Below are 12444 nucleotides of genomic sequence, written 5' to 3' on the forward strand. Positions count from 1 at the left end.
CCTGCTCACTCATGCACTCACTCATACATACACAGTGGTAGTAGTGTAGCTGTAGCTAAACTCTGTCTAAAATGTAAGGTGACTCAGCACTCCCTCAGTCTTATGTAATTCTCCTAATATCCCTTTATTTTTTTTTCCGGAGGAGAGACACAGCACTCCTCTGTACATGTGGGCTATTATAACTTTGTCATGTCATGGTTCATAAAACTATTTCCTACAAATCTTGTGATACATATTTGAGTATCAGCAGATACTCAATATTAAATGGGGATTGGGGGCTAAAAAAACATTTTTACCATGGTATGGAATTGGTATTGAGAATCATGGAATTTCACTGCTATTGACTACTACATTTATGGTATCGTGACATCCCTACTGTAGAAAGTGGTAGTGTACAGTATGTGTGTAATATGCAATAAGCTGTGTATGTTCATGGTACAGTCGTGTGCATGGACAAGCAAGCCAAATAGCTCATTGTTAAGGTTGTTACCACTGATGAGTTAGAGGTGAATTGCTAAGTGGGTCTCTATAGGGCTGAAGAACTTGTGCTTGTGTTCCTAATATTTCCTTCAACTCTCCTACCAGGTGTCCTTCTCCTCCCGTATTCCAGTGGCATTTCCTACCGGTGATGCCAACTCACTAAGTAAAAACATCCTGATGTACGCCTGCACTTTAACTGAGGGCGAGAGTGCCGGGGCAGGGGAACAGGACAGGATGGTACAAAGTGTCTCCCACTCCGCTTCAGCCTCAGCCGGACTGGGTTCACCCGCTCTGGCCCCCTCTCCCAAGCCTCACCTCGGCATCAGTCCTGCTGTCATGATGGTCTCCAAGCATGTTGATGGATCTCTCAACCAGGTAAAAGATTGTTAGGAACAAATCTGAGTGCTTGGGATGCATGTTTCAGTCAACACATGCATGTTTCTATAAATGACGACTGCTGACCAAGTTGTTTCCAAAAGCTTATCTCACTCACTGCAACCCTTTCTATGATGGCATAACCAAATGAATGAATTGTATTGTATTTGTATGCTGTGTGTAATCAGCCTTCCCAGCCCTCACTTCATTGTTTTGCTTCCCTCTGTCTGCAGTGGGCAGTGACATTTGCGGAGCGCTCTGCCTTCTCCAACGTTTTGACTGTATCTCACAAGTTCCGGTACTGCGGCCACCGCTTCCATTTGAACGACCAAGCCTGCCACACAGTGCTGCCACTGCTGCTGACCTCCTCTCACCATAATGCTCTGCTCACTCCTCCCTCGGCCCCCGGCAGCCTGGAAGGAGAGCAGCCTCCTACCTTTCCCCTACCAAAGGGACTTCCCAGGTAAATAATGATAGGGAATGCAGAGAAAGAAAAGGGAGTAAACAAGAAAGAAATGTGGAGAATAAAGAATATGCAAGAAGCAAGCTAATGTGTTGTTGATGAGTTACTATTTCCATTAGCAGAAAGCAGCTTCGTAATGCAGCAACAAGGACCTTCCATGACCCCAATGCCATCTACAGTGAGCTGATCTTATGGAGGGTGGACCACATTGGACCCCTGTCCTGCACTGGAGGGGTCTCTGAACTGGCCCGTATCAACTCTCTGCACACCTCTGCCTTCAGCAATGTTGCTTGGCTACCTACACTAGTACCCAGCTCTGTACTTGGTAAACACACCATGTTTTTTTTAATGTGGTGGAAATTTTAACCTCAGTGATAAATGACAGTGCATAAACATTGTTGCATAAACATAATTATCAAGAACTTTTTTGTAAAAGTGGAAGTTTTGCTGTTGCTTAATCATCTAAGCTTCTGCTTTTACTTATAGTTCAAAATGATAGTATCACTGTTTGTCAGGACAAAACTGTGCTAGATGTATGCACAGTATACTCATACCATGATTTTCTTTCAGTGCAGTTTTGTATTTCAGATTTGCACTAAAAAGTGTATTATTTCATCCATGCCTCATTATTGCCTACCAAGATATAAGCATATTTTTGTGACAGTGCTTTGAAAGCAATATATATCCAATTAAGATCCAACCTGGATACTGTTCCCATCTCTCTGCTGCCTGAAGAAAGAACTTAAAACTTTCAAATTATTATTTTTAAGATGTGAGATATCAATTTATCATCCAACTTTTTATTACAACTACCAAATATTTTACAGATTTCTTTGGATCAATATGTGTTGTAGGTTAAATAGTAATGAATACATTCTTTGGCACTGCAGGGCTTTCCTACGAACTTTGTGTTTTGTCCCTCAGGAACTTACTGTAACAGTGCCAGCGCCTGCTTCGTGGCATCAGATGGTAAAAACCTGCGTCTCTATCAAGCTGTGGTGGATGCCAGAAAACTACTGGATGAGCTGTCAGATCCTGAAACGTCTGTGAGTGAACACTCGTAACTGCATATGAAAAAAAAATGTTATTGCTCATTCGGCTGTTATTATCTCTTTTTAGAGTGTCTGTTTCATGAATTTTATGTATTTGGGTCTATAGTGGGTCTTGGGACTGGGACTTTTTGTCACAAAGAACCAGCAGTCAAGTCCAACAAACATCACAAATCTGATGTAACCATATTGTTCACAGATATAAAGTTTTTGTTATAGGCCAGCTTTTCAACTAGCTTTTTTTATAATTTCCTTTTGATGCTGTCTTTATTCAATCAATGTTACCAAACTACATCTACAACGCATAGATCCCACATTTGTAGGAAACGTGGCAATGTTCCTCATAAACCTAATTCTTCTATTTCTTGTTTCATAACAGCCTACATTACCCTTTATGTCAGATCATAACATGCAATATGATTTCACCACACTATTGGTTTTAAATGCAGTACACTAAATGGATATCTCTGTTTAGAAACTGGTGGGCGAAGTGTTCAACATTGTCAGCCAGCAGTCCACTGCCAGACCCGGATGTATCATAGAGTTGGATGTCATTACAAACCAGGTTAGCAGCTGCTCTGTGTTCTCGACACCAACCTCCAGTCAGTGGTGGACAGAAATTCAGATCAAAATCCTAAAACCTTCCCATCAATAGACATAGTAACCTGTTTCCTGCTGTTTCCATGTGCAACCAGTGTGGCGCCAACACCCAGCTGTTGCATGTCTTCCAAGAGGACTTCATTCTAGGCTATAAGCCCCAGAAAGAACCAGAAGCATACACACCTGCCTTTCCATCTGGTGAAGGTATAGCACACTGTTAAATTAAAACTCTGTGTCAAATCTGATTAACATTAGAAGAAGATGAAAATGTAATTTTACTATATCCAGATTACCAGCCTGCCCCATTCTCAGAGAAGTTCTTCCTGGTGGTGATAGAAAAGGATCTCAACAGGAACTCTGTCCTGCAGATGTGGCACCTGCATCTCAAGTCTGTGCAGGCCTGTGTTGGTAAGTGTGGGGTACACACATCTGAGCAGTTATTGGCATAATTGGAGGTTTTCTGGATGCTTATGTATGAAGGTATAATATTTCATGGAGATTTTTTATCTCCATGAAACTCCCTCGTTTGAGGTGTAGGCCAGTTATGATTTTCCTGTGTCTCTGTTTCCAGATGAGCCAAGTCCAGATTATAGCTTCCAAAGCCAGCTAATGGTTCCCACTCAACTTGTGAATCTCGACTCGTCTCCGGAGACCTCTCCTGTCAGACCCCTGCCACGGTCAGCCTCTACAGCCAACTTACAATCAGCAAGCAAACTCATCCTCAGCTCCAAGCTGGTCTACAGCAAGCGGCTCGACCTACCCCACGGTGTGGAGGTTACCAGGGCCACTCCCTCTGCAGGTTAGGATGGTTGTCACACAAATGACTCACACCATCTTGTTGTTTCCAATTAAAAGGAAATTGTAAAATACCTTTTTTCAAGGTCCCAAATAAGTCTACATTTATTTTTGGGTATGCTTACAATTGGTTTAGAAATTAAATAAAAATTGTCCAAGAAGTACCTGGAAAATCTATTTGTCACATGTTAGAAAGCAAGAAATCTGGTTAATGCAAGAAATCACATAACATGTTGACATGTTTTGCAGTGACCAGCTTGAAATTTTCCAATTTTTCATACTGGGTCCCCTTCCTGCTAGGTCATCTGAGTTCCTCCTCCATCTACCCCGTGTGCCTGGCTCCATACCTGATTGTTACTACCTGCTCTGACTCTCGCGTGCGGTTCTGGCACTGTGCTGTAGAGTGTGATGATGGGTATAGTGAGGATGACCAGGACAACCAGGTGTACCGCTGGGAGCCCTGGGCCCTGATGAATGAAGAGGAAGACAACAACAGTGCTGTATGTGTGTCAGGACGGCCTGTAGCTGTGTCCTGCTCCTACATCGGCAGGCTGGCTGTGGCCTTTAAAAAGCCACGACAAGGACAGGTAGGAAATTGGAATTTGGCTTTGTAATGGTGTTTTCAGTGTATTGGACCAAAAACCTATACCGGTGTGGGAATTCATTTAAATGTGGAAAATTGTAATAAAAATATACATGCAGTGAGTAAACTTAATTTAGCTATAGCATGGGTCCTCCATAAATAGATAACAATTCCATATGAATACATATTTATATTTAAAGCGGATATCTGTGAAGTAAGACCTAGATTAGATAAATACATACATTATGCACATTATACTCTGCAATGCGTTTAAAATCTGTGGTTAAAAGTCATTAGTCATTAGTGGAAAAGGAACTGCTAAAACCTCACTGAGGACCTAATTCCATATGCTGTAGCTATTCTATATTTGAAGTATGTGGAGCTGAATGTCATTGAACTGAAACTGAGTTGAGGTGTATCATCAGTTGTCTGGCTTATGAGTCAGTGTACTTCAGGATGTGATACCGGATAGAGGTCTGTGCGGGCATCAATGAGGTATTTTTATTAGCCCAGCTCACTTTCTAATTCCTGGTTTACAGTATCTACATTATTTTCAGATTTGAAATATTCTACAAAATCGAACATTTTAAGAAAGCACTCCTCTTTTCCTCAGCTGCAGGGCTCTAGAGAGGACTTCTCCATGCATGTGTCCATCTATGAGTGTGAGTCTACTGGTGGCTCAGAGTGGGTTTTAGAGCAAACTCTTCACCTGGATGACTTCACAAGACCCTCATCAACCCTGGATCCAAGAGTCAGTGTGGACTCCAACCTCTTTGTATACAGCAGGTCAGGAGGTCACCTCTTGTGTGTTTGTATCATATTATGTCAGCCACTTTGTGTATGGGTATGGGTGTCTTACAAGTTACTAATTTTCTCTATGCCAGATCTGACCTGTACATGAGCAGAGACCATAGCTCCCCCAACATTAAGCACTACGTCCACCTGGACTGGCTGTCAAAGGAAGATGGATCTCACATCCTCACTGTAGGAGTCGGATCCAACATTCTTATGTACGGCCGAATCTCTGGAATGGTCAACGAGCAGACTAGTAGCAAAGAGGGAGTGGCTGTAATCACCCTTCCTCTCGGTGGCAGTATCAAACAGGGGATCCGCTCCCGCTGGATCCTGCTTCGGTCCGTGGACCTCCTGTCCTCCGTGGATGGCACACCTTCTCTCCCTGTCTCCCTATCCTGGGTCAGGGACGGCATCCTGGTAGTGGGCATGGACTGTGAAATGCATGTGTATGCACAGTGGCATCAGGACAAGAAGCCTGGTGAGGGAGAGGAGGGCAACCTATCGTCCGCAGACATTGCTGGGGGTCAAACCACAGGTCCGTCTTCAGTCTTTGAAGGGAGAGCCAGGTCTAAGAGTGTGTTTGAAGGGAGTGCTGCAGTGGACGAGGCGCTTCGTGCCCCAGCAGGACTTCAGGAAGGGGGACTTTTTGAGGCAGCTCACTCCCTGTCCCCAACTCTACCCCAGTACCATCCCACTCAGCTGCTGGAACTCATGGACCTGGGCAAGGTTCGCCGTGCCAAGGTGAGGCTGTAACAAGCATGCCCCAAAAAATGATTTAATGCAAACATTACATTGCTGTCTATGCTGTATTACTCATTGCTTTTCTATATATCAGGCCATCCTCGCTCACCTGGTGAAGTGTATTGCTGGGGAAGTTGCTGTTGTGAGGGATGTGGAGGCAGGTGAGGGTGGAGCCAGGAGACATCTATCCCGGACTATCAGCGTGACTGGCAGCACAGCAAAAGACACCATTGTGGCTGGCCGCGATGGGGGCAGGGACTACACAGAGATCAACTCCATCCCTCCCTTGCCTCTGTATAGCCTCATGTTGGCTGATCTAGACACCTCGTACAAGGGAGCAGAAGACGCAGCTAAGGGAAATAAGGTGGCTGACGGTGAGGGAGCAAAGAAGTCCACAGAGGACCAGTATTCTGATCTCTTCCAGGTAGGTGGAGTTATGAGAGCTCTGTCTGTGTTGTTAAAGGTGTAGTCCACGGATACCTTCTACTCCTTTCCTCCTGTGTGAACAGGTGCCAACAGTTACCACTGATGACTTTATGAACTTTGCCACCGACAAACCAGAGAAGAAGTCTCGAGTTATCAACCTCTCTCAATATGGACCTACCTACTTTGGACCAGAGCATGCTCAGGTATTGTTTTATATTTCAAAAGGATATCCCATTTAGAAAAAGGGAAATTGCAGTATTAAAGTAGGCTTTTTATGATAAAATAAATATATTTCGATTCCTCAGTTGGATTGGAATTAAGTGGTTAATAAAGAGGTAATAGTTAAGTAGTTAATTTTTGCAAATTCAAAGTAATAATAGGGTCATATTTAACAAAGCAACATCATCAATGCATGTCTTCCATTTCTGAGGCTCTCATTTCTCTTACTCATCACTTTCTTACTTTGTGTGTCCAGGTATTGTCTAGTCACCTCATGCACTCCAGCCTACCAGGACTGACCAGACTAGAGCAGATGTTCTTGGTGGCTTTGGCAGATACTGTTGCAACCACCAGTGCTGAGGTCACCAGCTCCACTGATCAACAGTACACAGGTCAGTATTTATGTTTGTGTATATAGGTTAGTCATTTGACATCTACCATAGATTATATAACATAGAATTAATGTAACCTATTGCATCCAGGTTTATTGGGGATAATGGGGACTTCTGTCTTCTTAAACAAGATTCTTCACCACATTAAAATACAATATTCCACACCACAGTAAACACAATTTTCCTTACTTTGTAACACAGCATTCAAATAAGTTTAACCATCTGCAATATATTTAGGTTACTTCTGATGCTTTATTCTCCTTACAGTTTTTTCTGTATTATACACCATAACAAAATATCATAGTTTGTGGACATCTTCTCCTTTTTATAGAGTCTACAAAACTGGTTGTATTAAAACATTTTAGTTTTTAGCTTTGACATTTTTAAGTGTGGATTTTTGTTTTTACATACATGTGACAGTCAGCTGTTGCAATCCAAGCTCGTATGTTGTAACCCTGATTGAAGTTCTTCCATGTACCCATTGAAGTGTCCTTGAGCAAGAGACTGACCAGCTCTAGGGTTTTTATTCTGTAGCTGTCCTTACGCTGTGATCTGTCCGGGCGAAGGACAACTGACGAGGGAAATTTTCCTTTGGGGATGAATAAAATATTGCTTTATTTTGTATAATGTACTTTGTATGTAAGACACAAGATGCACACATACCTGCAGAATAGGCTTCTTTTATAATTTGGCTTGTTAGCCTACCTCATTGTCTACCAGTCCATTAAGTGTGAGCCTTGGCAAGAAATAATATTTTATTAAAGTTGACCAAAGATTAGAGACATTAAACCTAAGCATACTTTTTCTTGATTGTGTGTTCCTCGATATAGTTAATCTCCAGCCATGATATCTTTATTAACATAAACAAACAATGCTTATACTGCTCTTATTTCACTGTATATAAACAGACACTGCACCTTTTACACTATCTTTGTATTTTTTCTCCAATTTTCTATCCTATTTATTTAGTCTTTTGAGAGGAAGACATTAGCAGGTTGTTCCAGGACTAAGTAAGCACAGAGGGGGTAAGAAGGTTCAAGGACAAGAGACATAGTCCCTGACAGCATGAACATGAACTCAAGTGATACTAGAGTTATAAAGGGCTTTGATATCTGGTTGCCATTTTAATAGAGTGGCCTTGGGCATAACAATGACAAAGCTGACAGATATCTGGTGTTGTGTTTGTGTAGGTGCTGAGGCTCTGGATGAGTGTGGACTGAGATACCTGCTGGCCATGCGTCTTCATACCTGTCTGCTCACCTCTCTGCCCCCACTCTACCGCATGCAGCTGCTTCACCAGGGTAAAACAGTCTGCTCATTATACTGTTGCTGTCACACATTTTTATATTTCACAATTTTTTTTTTAATGATAGTAGTATCACCATATTGTCATTTTGGTTTGGTCATTTTTATTGTGAGATGTAGATTTCTGTTGCCTTTAATCTTGAGAATGAACTTCAGACATCTTGTTCTCTTCCTTTACCTCTATCTATTTCTATGGCAGGCCTATCAACATGCCACTTTGCATGGGCCTTCCACTCAGAGGCAGAAGAAGAGCTGCTGAACATGATCCCAGCTATGCAGAGAGGCGACCCACAATGGTCTGAGCTCAGAGCTGTTGGAGTGGGTTGGTGGATACGCAACATCAACACTCTGCGGAAAATGGTGGAGAAGGTACCGGAACAAATTCAGATTTATATATAAAATTCACAAGATTTTTTTTTTAAATTGCCACCTGCTCCTGCAAGAACAATATGATTTCATTTCCTGTATTTTGTTGATTTATTGACAGTTTTTAACACAAGGACAGTTAAGGGTTAACACTGGCAGTTAACTAGAAAAGGATAAAGTCCGATATATATATATATATATATATATATATATATATATAAATAAAACAAAGTAGCCTAACAAATATATTAAAAATATATATATATATGTCTCGCCTCAGAGCAGCAAATACAACATTTGAACCAGCATGTCTCAACAAAACAAAGACATTATAAGGTTTAAAAATAGAGCAATTAGTTCATTTTTACACTTTCTGTAGTTCAGCGAAAGAGTATTGTATCTGGATACGTACTGTATTCTTTCTGTACTAACCAGCTGAAATGTTTTTCCTACAGGAACATTTATAATGATAAGCAGCTAGGATTATCATAAAGAGCAATTTCAAATCAAACAGTTAATGTATATACAATAGGTCTTTAACAGTAGTTAAATAAGGGGAATATTTGTAACGATTTGCAATGTTTTGATATTTTGATTGCTATGTTGTTTTTGAATTGCTGATTTAGTGACTATAACATGTTTGTGTAATCAGATAGGTAAAGCTGCTTTCCAAAGACACAACGACCCTTTAGATGCTGCTTTGTTCTACTTGGCCATGAAGAAGAAAGCTGTTCTGTGGGGGCTCTTCAGGTAGGACATTGTTTCTGAACATGAAACTAATTTCACTTAAGCTTCTCAAATAGCCTTTGTGGGATATACTGAGCTGTGTGGTTTTCTTCTGTAAGGTCTCAGCATGATGAGAAGATGACTCAGTTCTTCAAGAACAACTTCAGTGAAGACCGCTGGAGAAAGGCAGCTCTGAAAAATGCTTTCTCCTTGCTGGGAAAGCAGCGCTTTGAACAATCAGCTGCCTTCTTCCTACTGGCTGGATCACTCAAAGACGCCATAGAGGTATGAACAACGCACACAAATACACACTTTTTACACTCAACAGCACACAAAATACGCAGACATAGCTCATGGTGTTGAGTCTGCTCCAACACTCATTTTCATTTACGTCACAGTGGAAACTTGCTGTAGCCTTGTTTTATAGAAACAAAATAGAGTGTGAAGGTGTGTCTGTATGAGAGTTAAATCAGTACATCCTTAATAGTGTGGATCTCTGTTGCTGAGAGAGCTTGATATCCTGTAGCCTTTAAGTCACACGATTGAAGTCTAAATTACACTGATAAGATGCATAAAAAGCCTACACAGTTTTCCTTGGCCTGGGTTTTCATATCACACAGTCAAAATATACAGATAGCCAAAAATAGGAAATAGAAGCGCAAGCTTCAGCTCCATGTATTGGTTGCAGTGGAAATTACTACCTCAAAGTTCCCTACATTTCTGCACTTTAATGCTTACATTTTCTTACTTAAACTGCAGTTATAACCTCTCCTCTGGTGTTGTGTAGGTGTTGTTGGAAAAGATGGAGGATCTCCAGTTAGCCATGATTGTAGCAAGGCTGTATGAGGCTGATTTTGAGAATTCATCCACCTGCCAAGGCCTTCTTTATGAGAAGGTCCTGGGCTGTAACAGGGACGGAAGTGGTTACCACTGTTCCAGACTGCACCCTGACCCATTCCTTCGCAGCATAGCCTACTGGATCATGAAGGATTACACCCGAGCCCTGGACACACTGTTGGAGCGAATCCCTAAAGAGGATGATGAGAACCCTGGTGAGTTGGTTGTCAGTATTACACAGCAAGATCCACTAAAACATGCTCTGCTCATTATGTGCATTGTGTGCCATGCTTAAAGGTGTTTTCTCTTTCTTCTGCCTTTTCTTCATTCCTCTGTGTCAGATGTGACGGTGAAATCTTGCAACCCAGTGGTGTTTAGTTTCTATAACTACCTGAGAACACACCCTTTAATCATCCGTCGCCACTTTGCAAATCCAGAGGGCACAGCAACAACTGTGGGCCTCCCTGCTGAGAAGAGCAGCGCAGATGAGATTAACCTTATCGAACGCAAACTGTTCTTCACTACTGCTAATGCACACTTCAAGGTGGGCTCATCAATAATATGACCACTCACTCCAGTCCAATTCCTCTGATACAATTGGGACTTTTCATATACCTGTCTTAGTACAGCTGTTTTATGAGATGTTAATTACGTGTTTAGACATGGTTTTAATAGTATCTAAATCTAATCTAATCTAATCCTCTGTAGGTGGGCTGCCCAGTTCTGGCCCTAGAAGTGCTCTCCAAGATTCCCAAAGTTACCAAGAAAGCTGGCTCCTCATCTCTCAGCAAATCTTCATCCAAGGCCAATTTAAACTCAAGCCAACCCCTGGAAAATGGCACTCAGGGAGGTGTGGACTGGGGCATCCCAGCAGCCCCTACAAATGCCTGGGGAGGAAATGATAGTGCTGGTGGGTTAGATTGGAGCCAGCCTTTGGTCAAGTTGGAGGATGATGGCCTGAATCTGGACTGGGGAAATGACAAGGATGAGGATGAGGATGAGGATGATGATGATGATGGGCTGACAATGAAGAAACCAGAGGCTGAGACCAAAGCAGGTGGAGGCTCAGAGAGTGTTGGCTCCAAACTGCAGAGAGAGAACTCACAGGTAAGAATAAGAAATAATTACAAATACTGGAATGATTTTAGTATAGCACGATTATAAATGCTTGAAACATTAGCGATATCTCTATTTTAAATCTACCTTAAAATAATTTTTAAAAAAGTTAAAAGTTACTATTATATTACATGTTCCTAAACACAGAGAGTCATTTTAATGTCATGTAAGGAGAAATCCTGGCCTGGAACAGTTCCGATACTGAGTTAACTGGGATATAGGGACAATTACAATGATTCACATCCAGAAGTTCTGGATTCAGATTAAACTCATTGGGATTCAACACCTCAAGCAAAAGAAGCTGAACTGGCATGACAATCTTTGCCATGGATATGACCAATTCTGAGGTCCTGATCCTGTAATCCAGCTCAGAATATTTTTCTGAAAGGTTTTAAAGAGTAATGCCTCACTGTTAAATTAAAAAAATATATATCATAAATATAAGTTCAACAAGCCTGCAAAGTGTGGGCCTTTTTTCTTTAACTAACTCTCTCATATTTTTCAGGGTGAATCAGAGGTGGACGTGATAGCAGAGCAGCTGAAGTTCCGTGCTTGTCTGAAGATCCTGATGACAGAGCTGCGTACGCTGGCCACAGGCTTTGAGGTGGATGGAGGGAAGCTCCGCTTTCAGCTCTACAGTTGGCTGGAGAAGGAGATAGCAGCCATGCATAAGATCTGCAACTACAAGGTACGTTGATACAATTTTCTGTAGTGTATACAAACTTATAGTCACTTGTACAGCACTTGTGCCTTAATAAGTGTTTTTTTCCTGGTTGACCATGGTTATTCTGTTAACACAAAGGTGGAGGGGAAGGAGGAAGATTCAGAGGTTGAACGTTGGGGAGAACGTACAGCATCAGTGGACATATCAGAAGATGCCCTAGAGCATACAGAGGCCGGGGCCTACGAGCGACACCAGATGGAGCGCCGTCGTCTTCAGGCCAAGCAGCAGCACTCTGAGAGGCGCAAGGCGTGGCTGAGGAAGAACCAGGCCTTGCTGAGGGTGTTTTTGTCCTACTGTAGTCTTCATGGAGCCAAGGGAGGAGGAGTCACTTCTGTTCGCATGGAGCTTCTATTCCTTCTGCAGGAGAGCCAGCAGGTACACATTCACACTCATACACACATGTTGTATGTACGTCTACTGGATTAATGCATAATCTAATAAATTCAAATCTA

The 12444-nt window shown here is 42.0% G+C and overlaps 1 protein-coding gene across 3 annotated transcripts in view; it reads left to right on the forward strand.

Moving 5' to 3' along the window:
- dmxl2 (Dmx-like 2) overlaps nt 1-12444 on the forward strand; it is a 39353-nt gene that overhangs the window by 12266 nt on the left and 14643 nt on the right. For 2 of the 3 annotated variants that reach the window (XM_051380229.1, XM_051380228.1), the window contains exons 12-34: nt 586-855; nt 1089-1318; nt 1441-1643; nt 2243-2364; nt 2843-2932; nt 3063-3171; nt 3256-3375; nt 3539-3766; nt 4063-4349; nt 4959-5131; nt 5230-5881; nt 5976-6305; nt 6391-6510; nt 6783-6918; nt 8109-8219; nt 8423-8592; nt 9242-9339; nt 9435-9600; nt 10103-10367; nt 10494-10696; nt 10861-11259; nt 11774-11956; nt 12071-12367. In XM_051380229.1, coding sequence (XP_051236189.1) covers nt 586-855; nt 1089-1318; nt 1441-1643; nt 2243-2364; nt 2843-2932; nt 3063-3171; nt 3256-3375; nt 3539-3766; nt 4063-4349; nt 4959-5131; nt 5230-5881; nt 5976-6305; nt 6391-6510; nt 6783-6918; nt 8109-8219; nt 8423-8592; nt 9242-9339; nt 9435-9600; nt 10103-10367; nt 10494-10696; nt 10861-11259; nt 11774-11956; nt 12071-12367 — 4962 coding nt within the window. Of the gene's footprint in view, nt 1-585; nt 856-1088; nt 1319-1437; nt 1644-2242; nt 2365-2842; nt 2933-3062; nt 3172-3255; nt 3376-3538; nt 3767-4062; nt 4350-4958; nt 5132-5229; nt 5882-5975; nt 6306-6390; nt 6511-6782; nt 6919-8108; nt 8220-8422; nt 8593-9241; nt 9340-9434; nt 9601-10102; nt 10368-10493; nt 10697-10860; nt 11260-11773; nt 11957-12070; nt 12368-12444 lie in introns of all 3 variants that reach the window. The other variant, XM_051380227.1, reaches the window with a different exon arrangement.

This window comes from Dicentrarchus labrax, unplaced genomic scaffold (genome assembly GCF_905237075.1).
Source record: "Dicentrarchus labrax unplaced genomic scaffold, dlabrax2021, whole genome shotgun sequence".
NCBI lineage: Eukaryota > Metazoa > Chordata > Actinopteri > Moronidae > Dicentrarchus > Dicentrarchus labrax.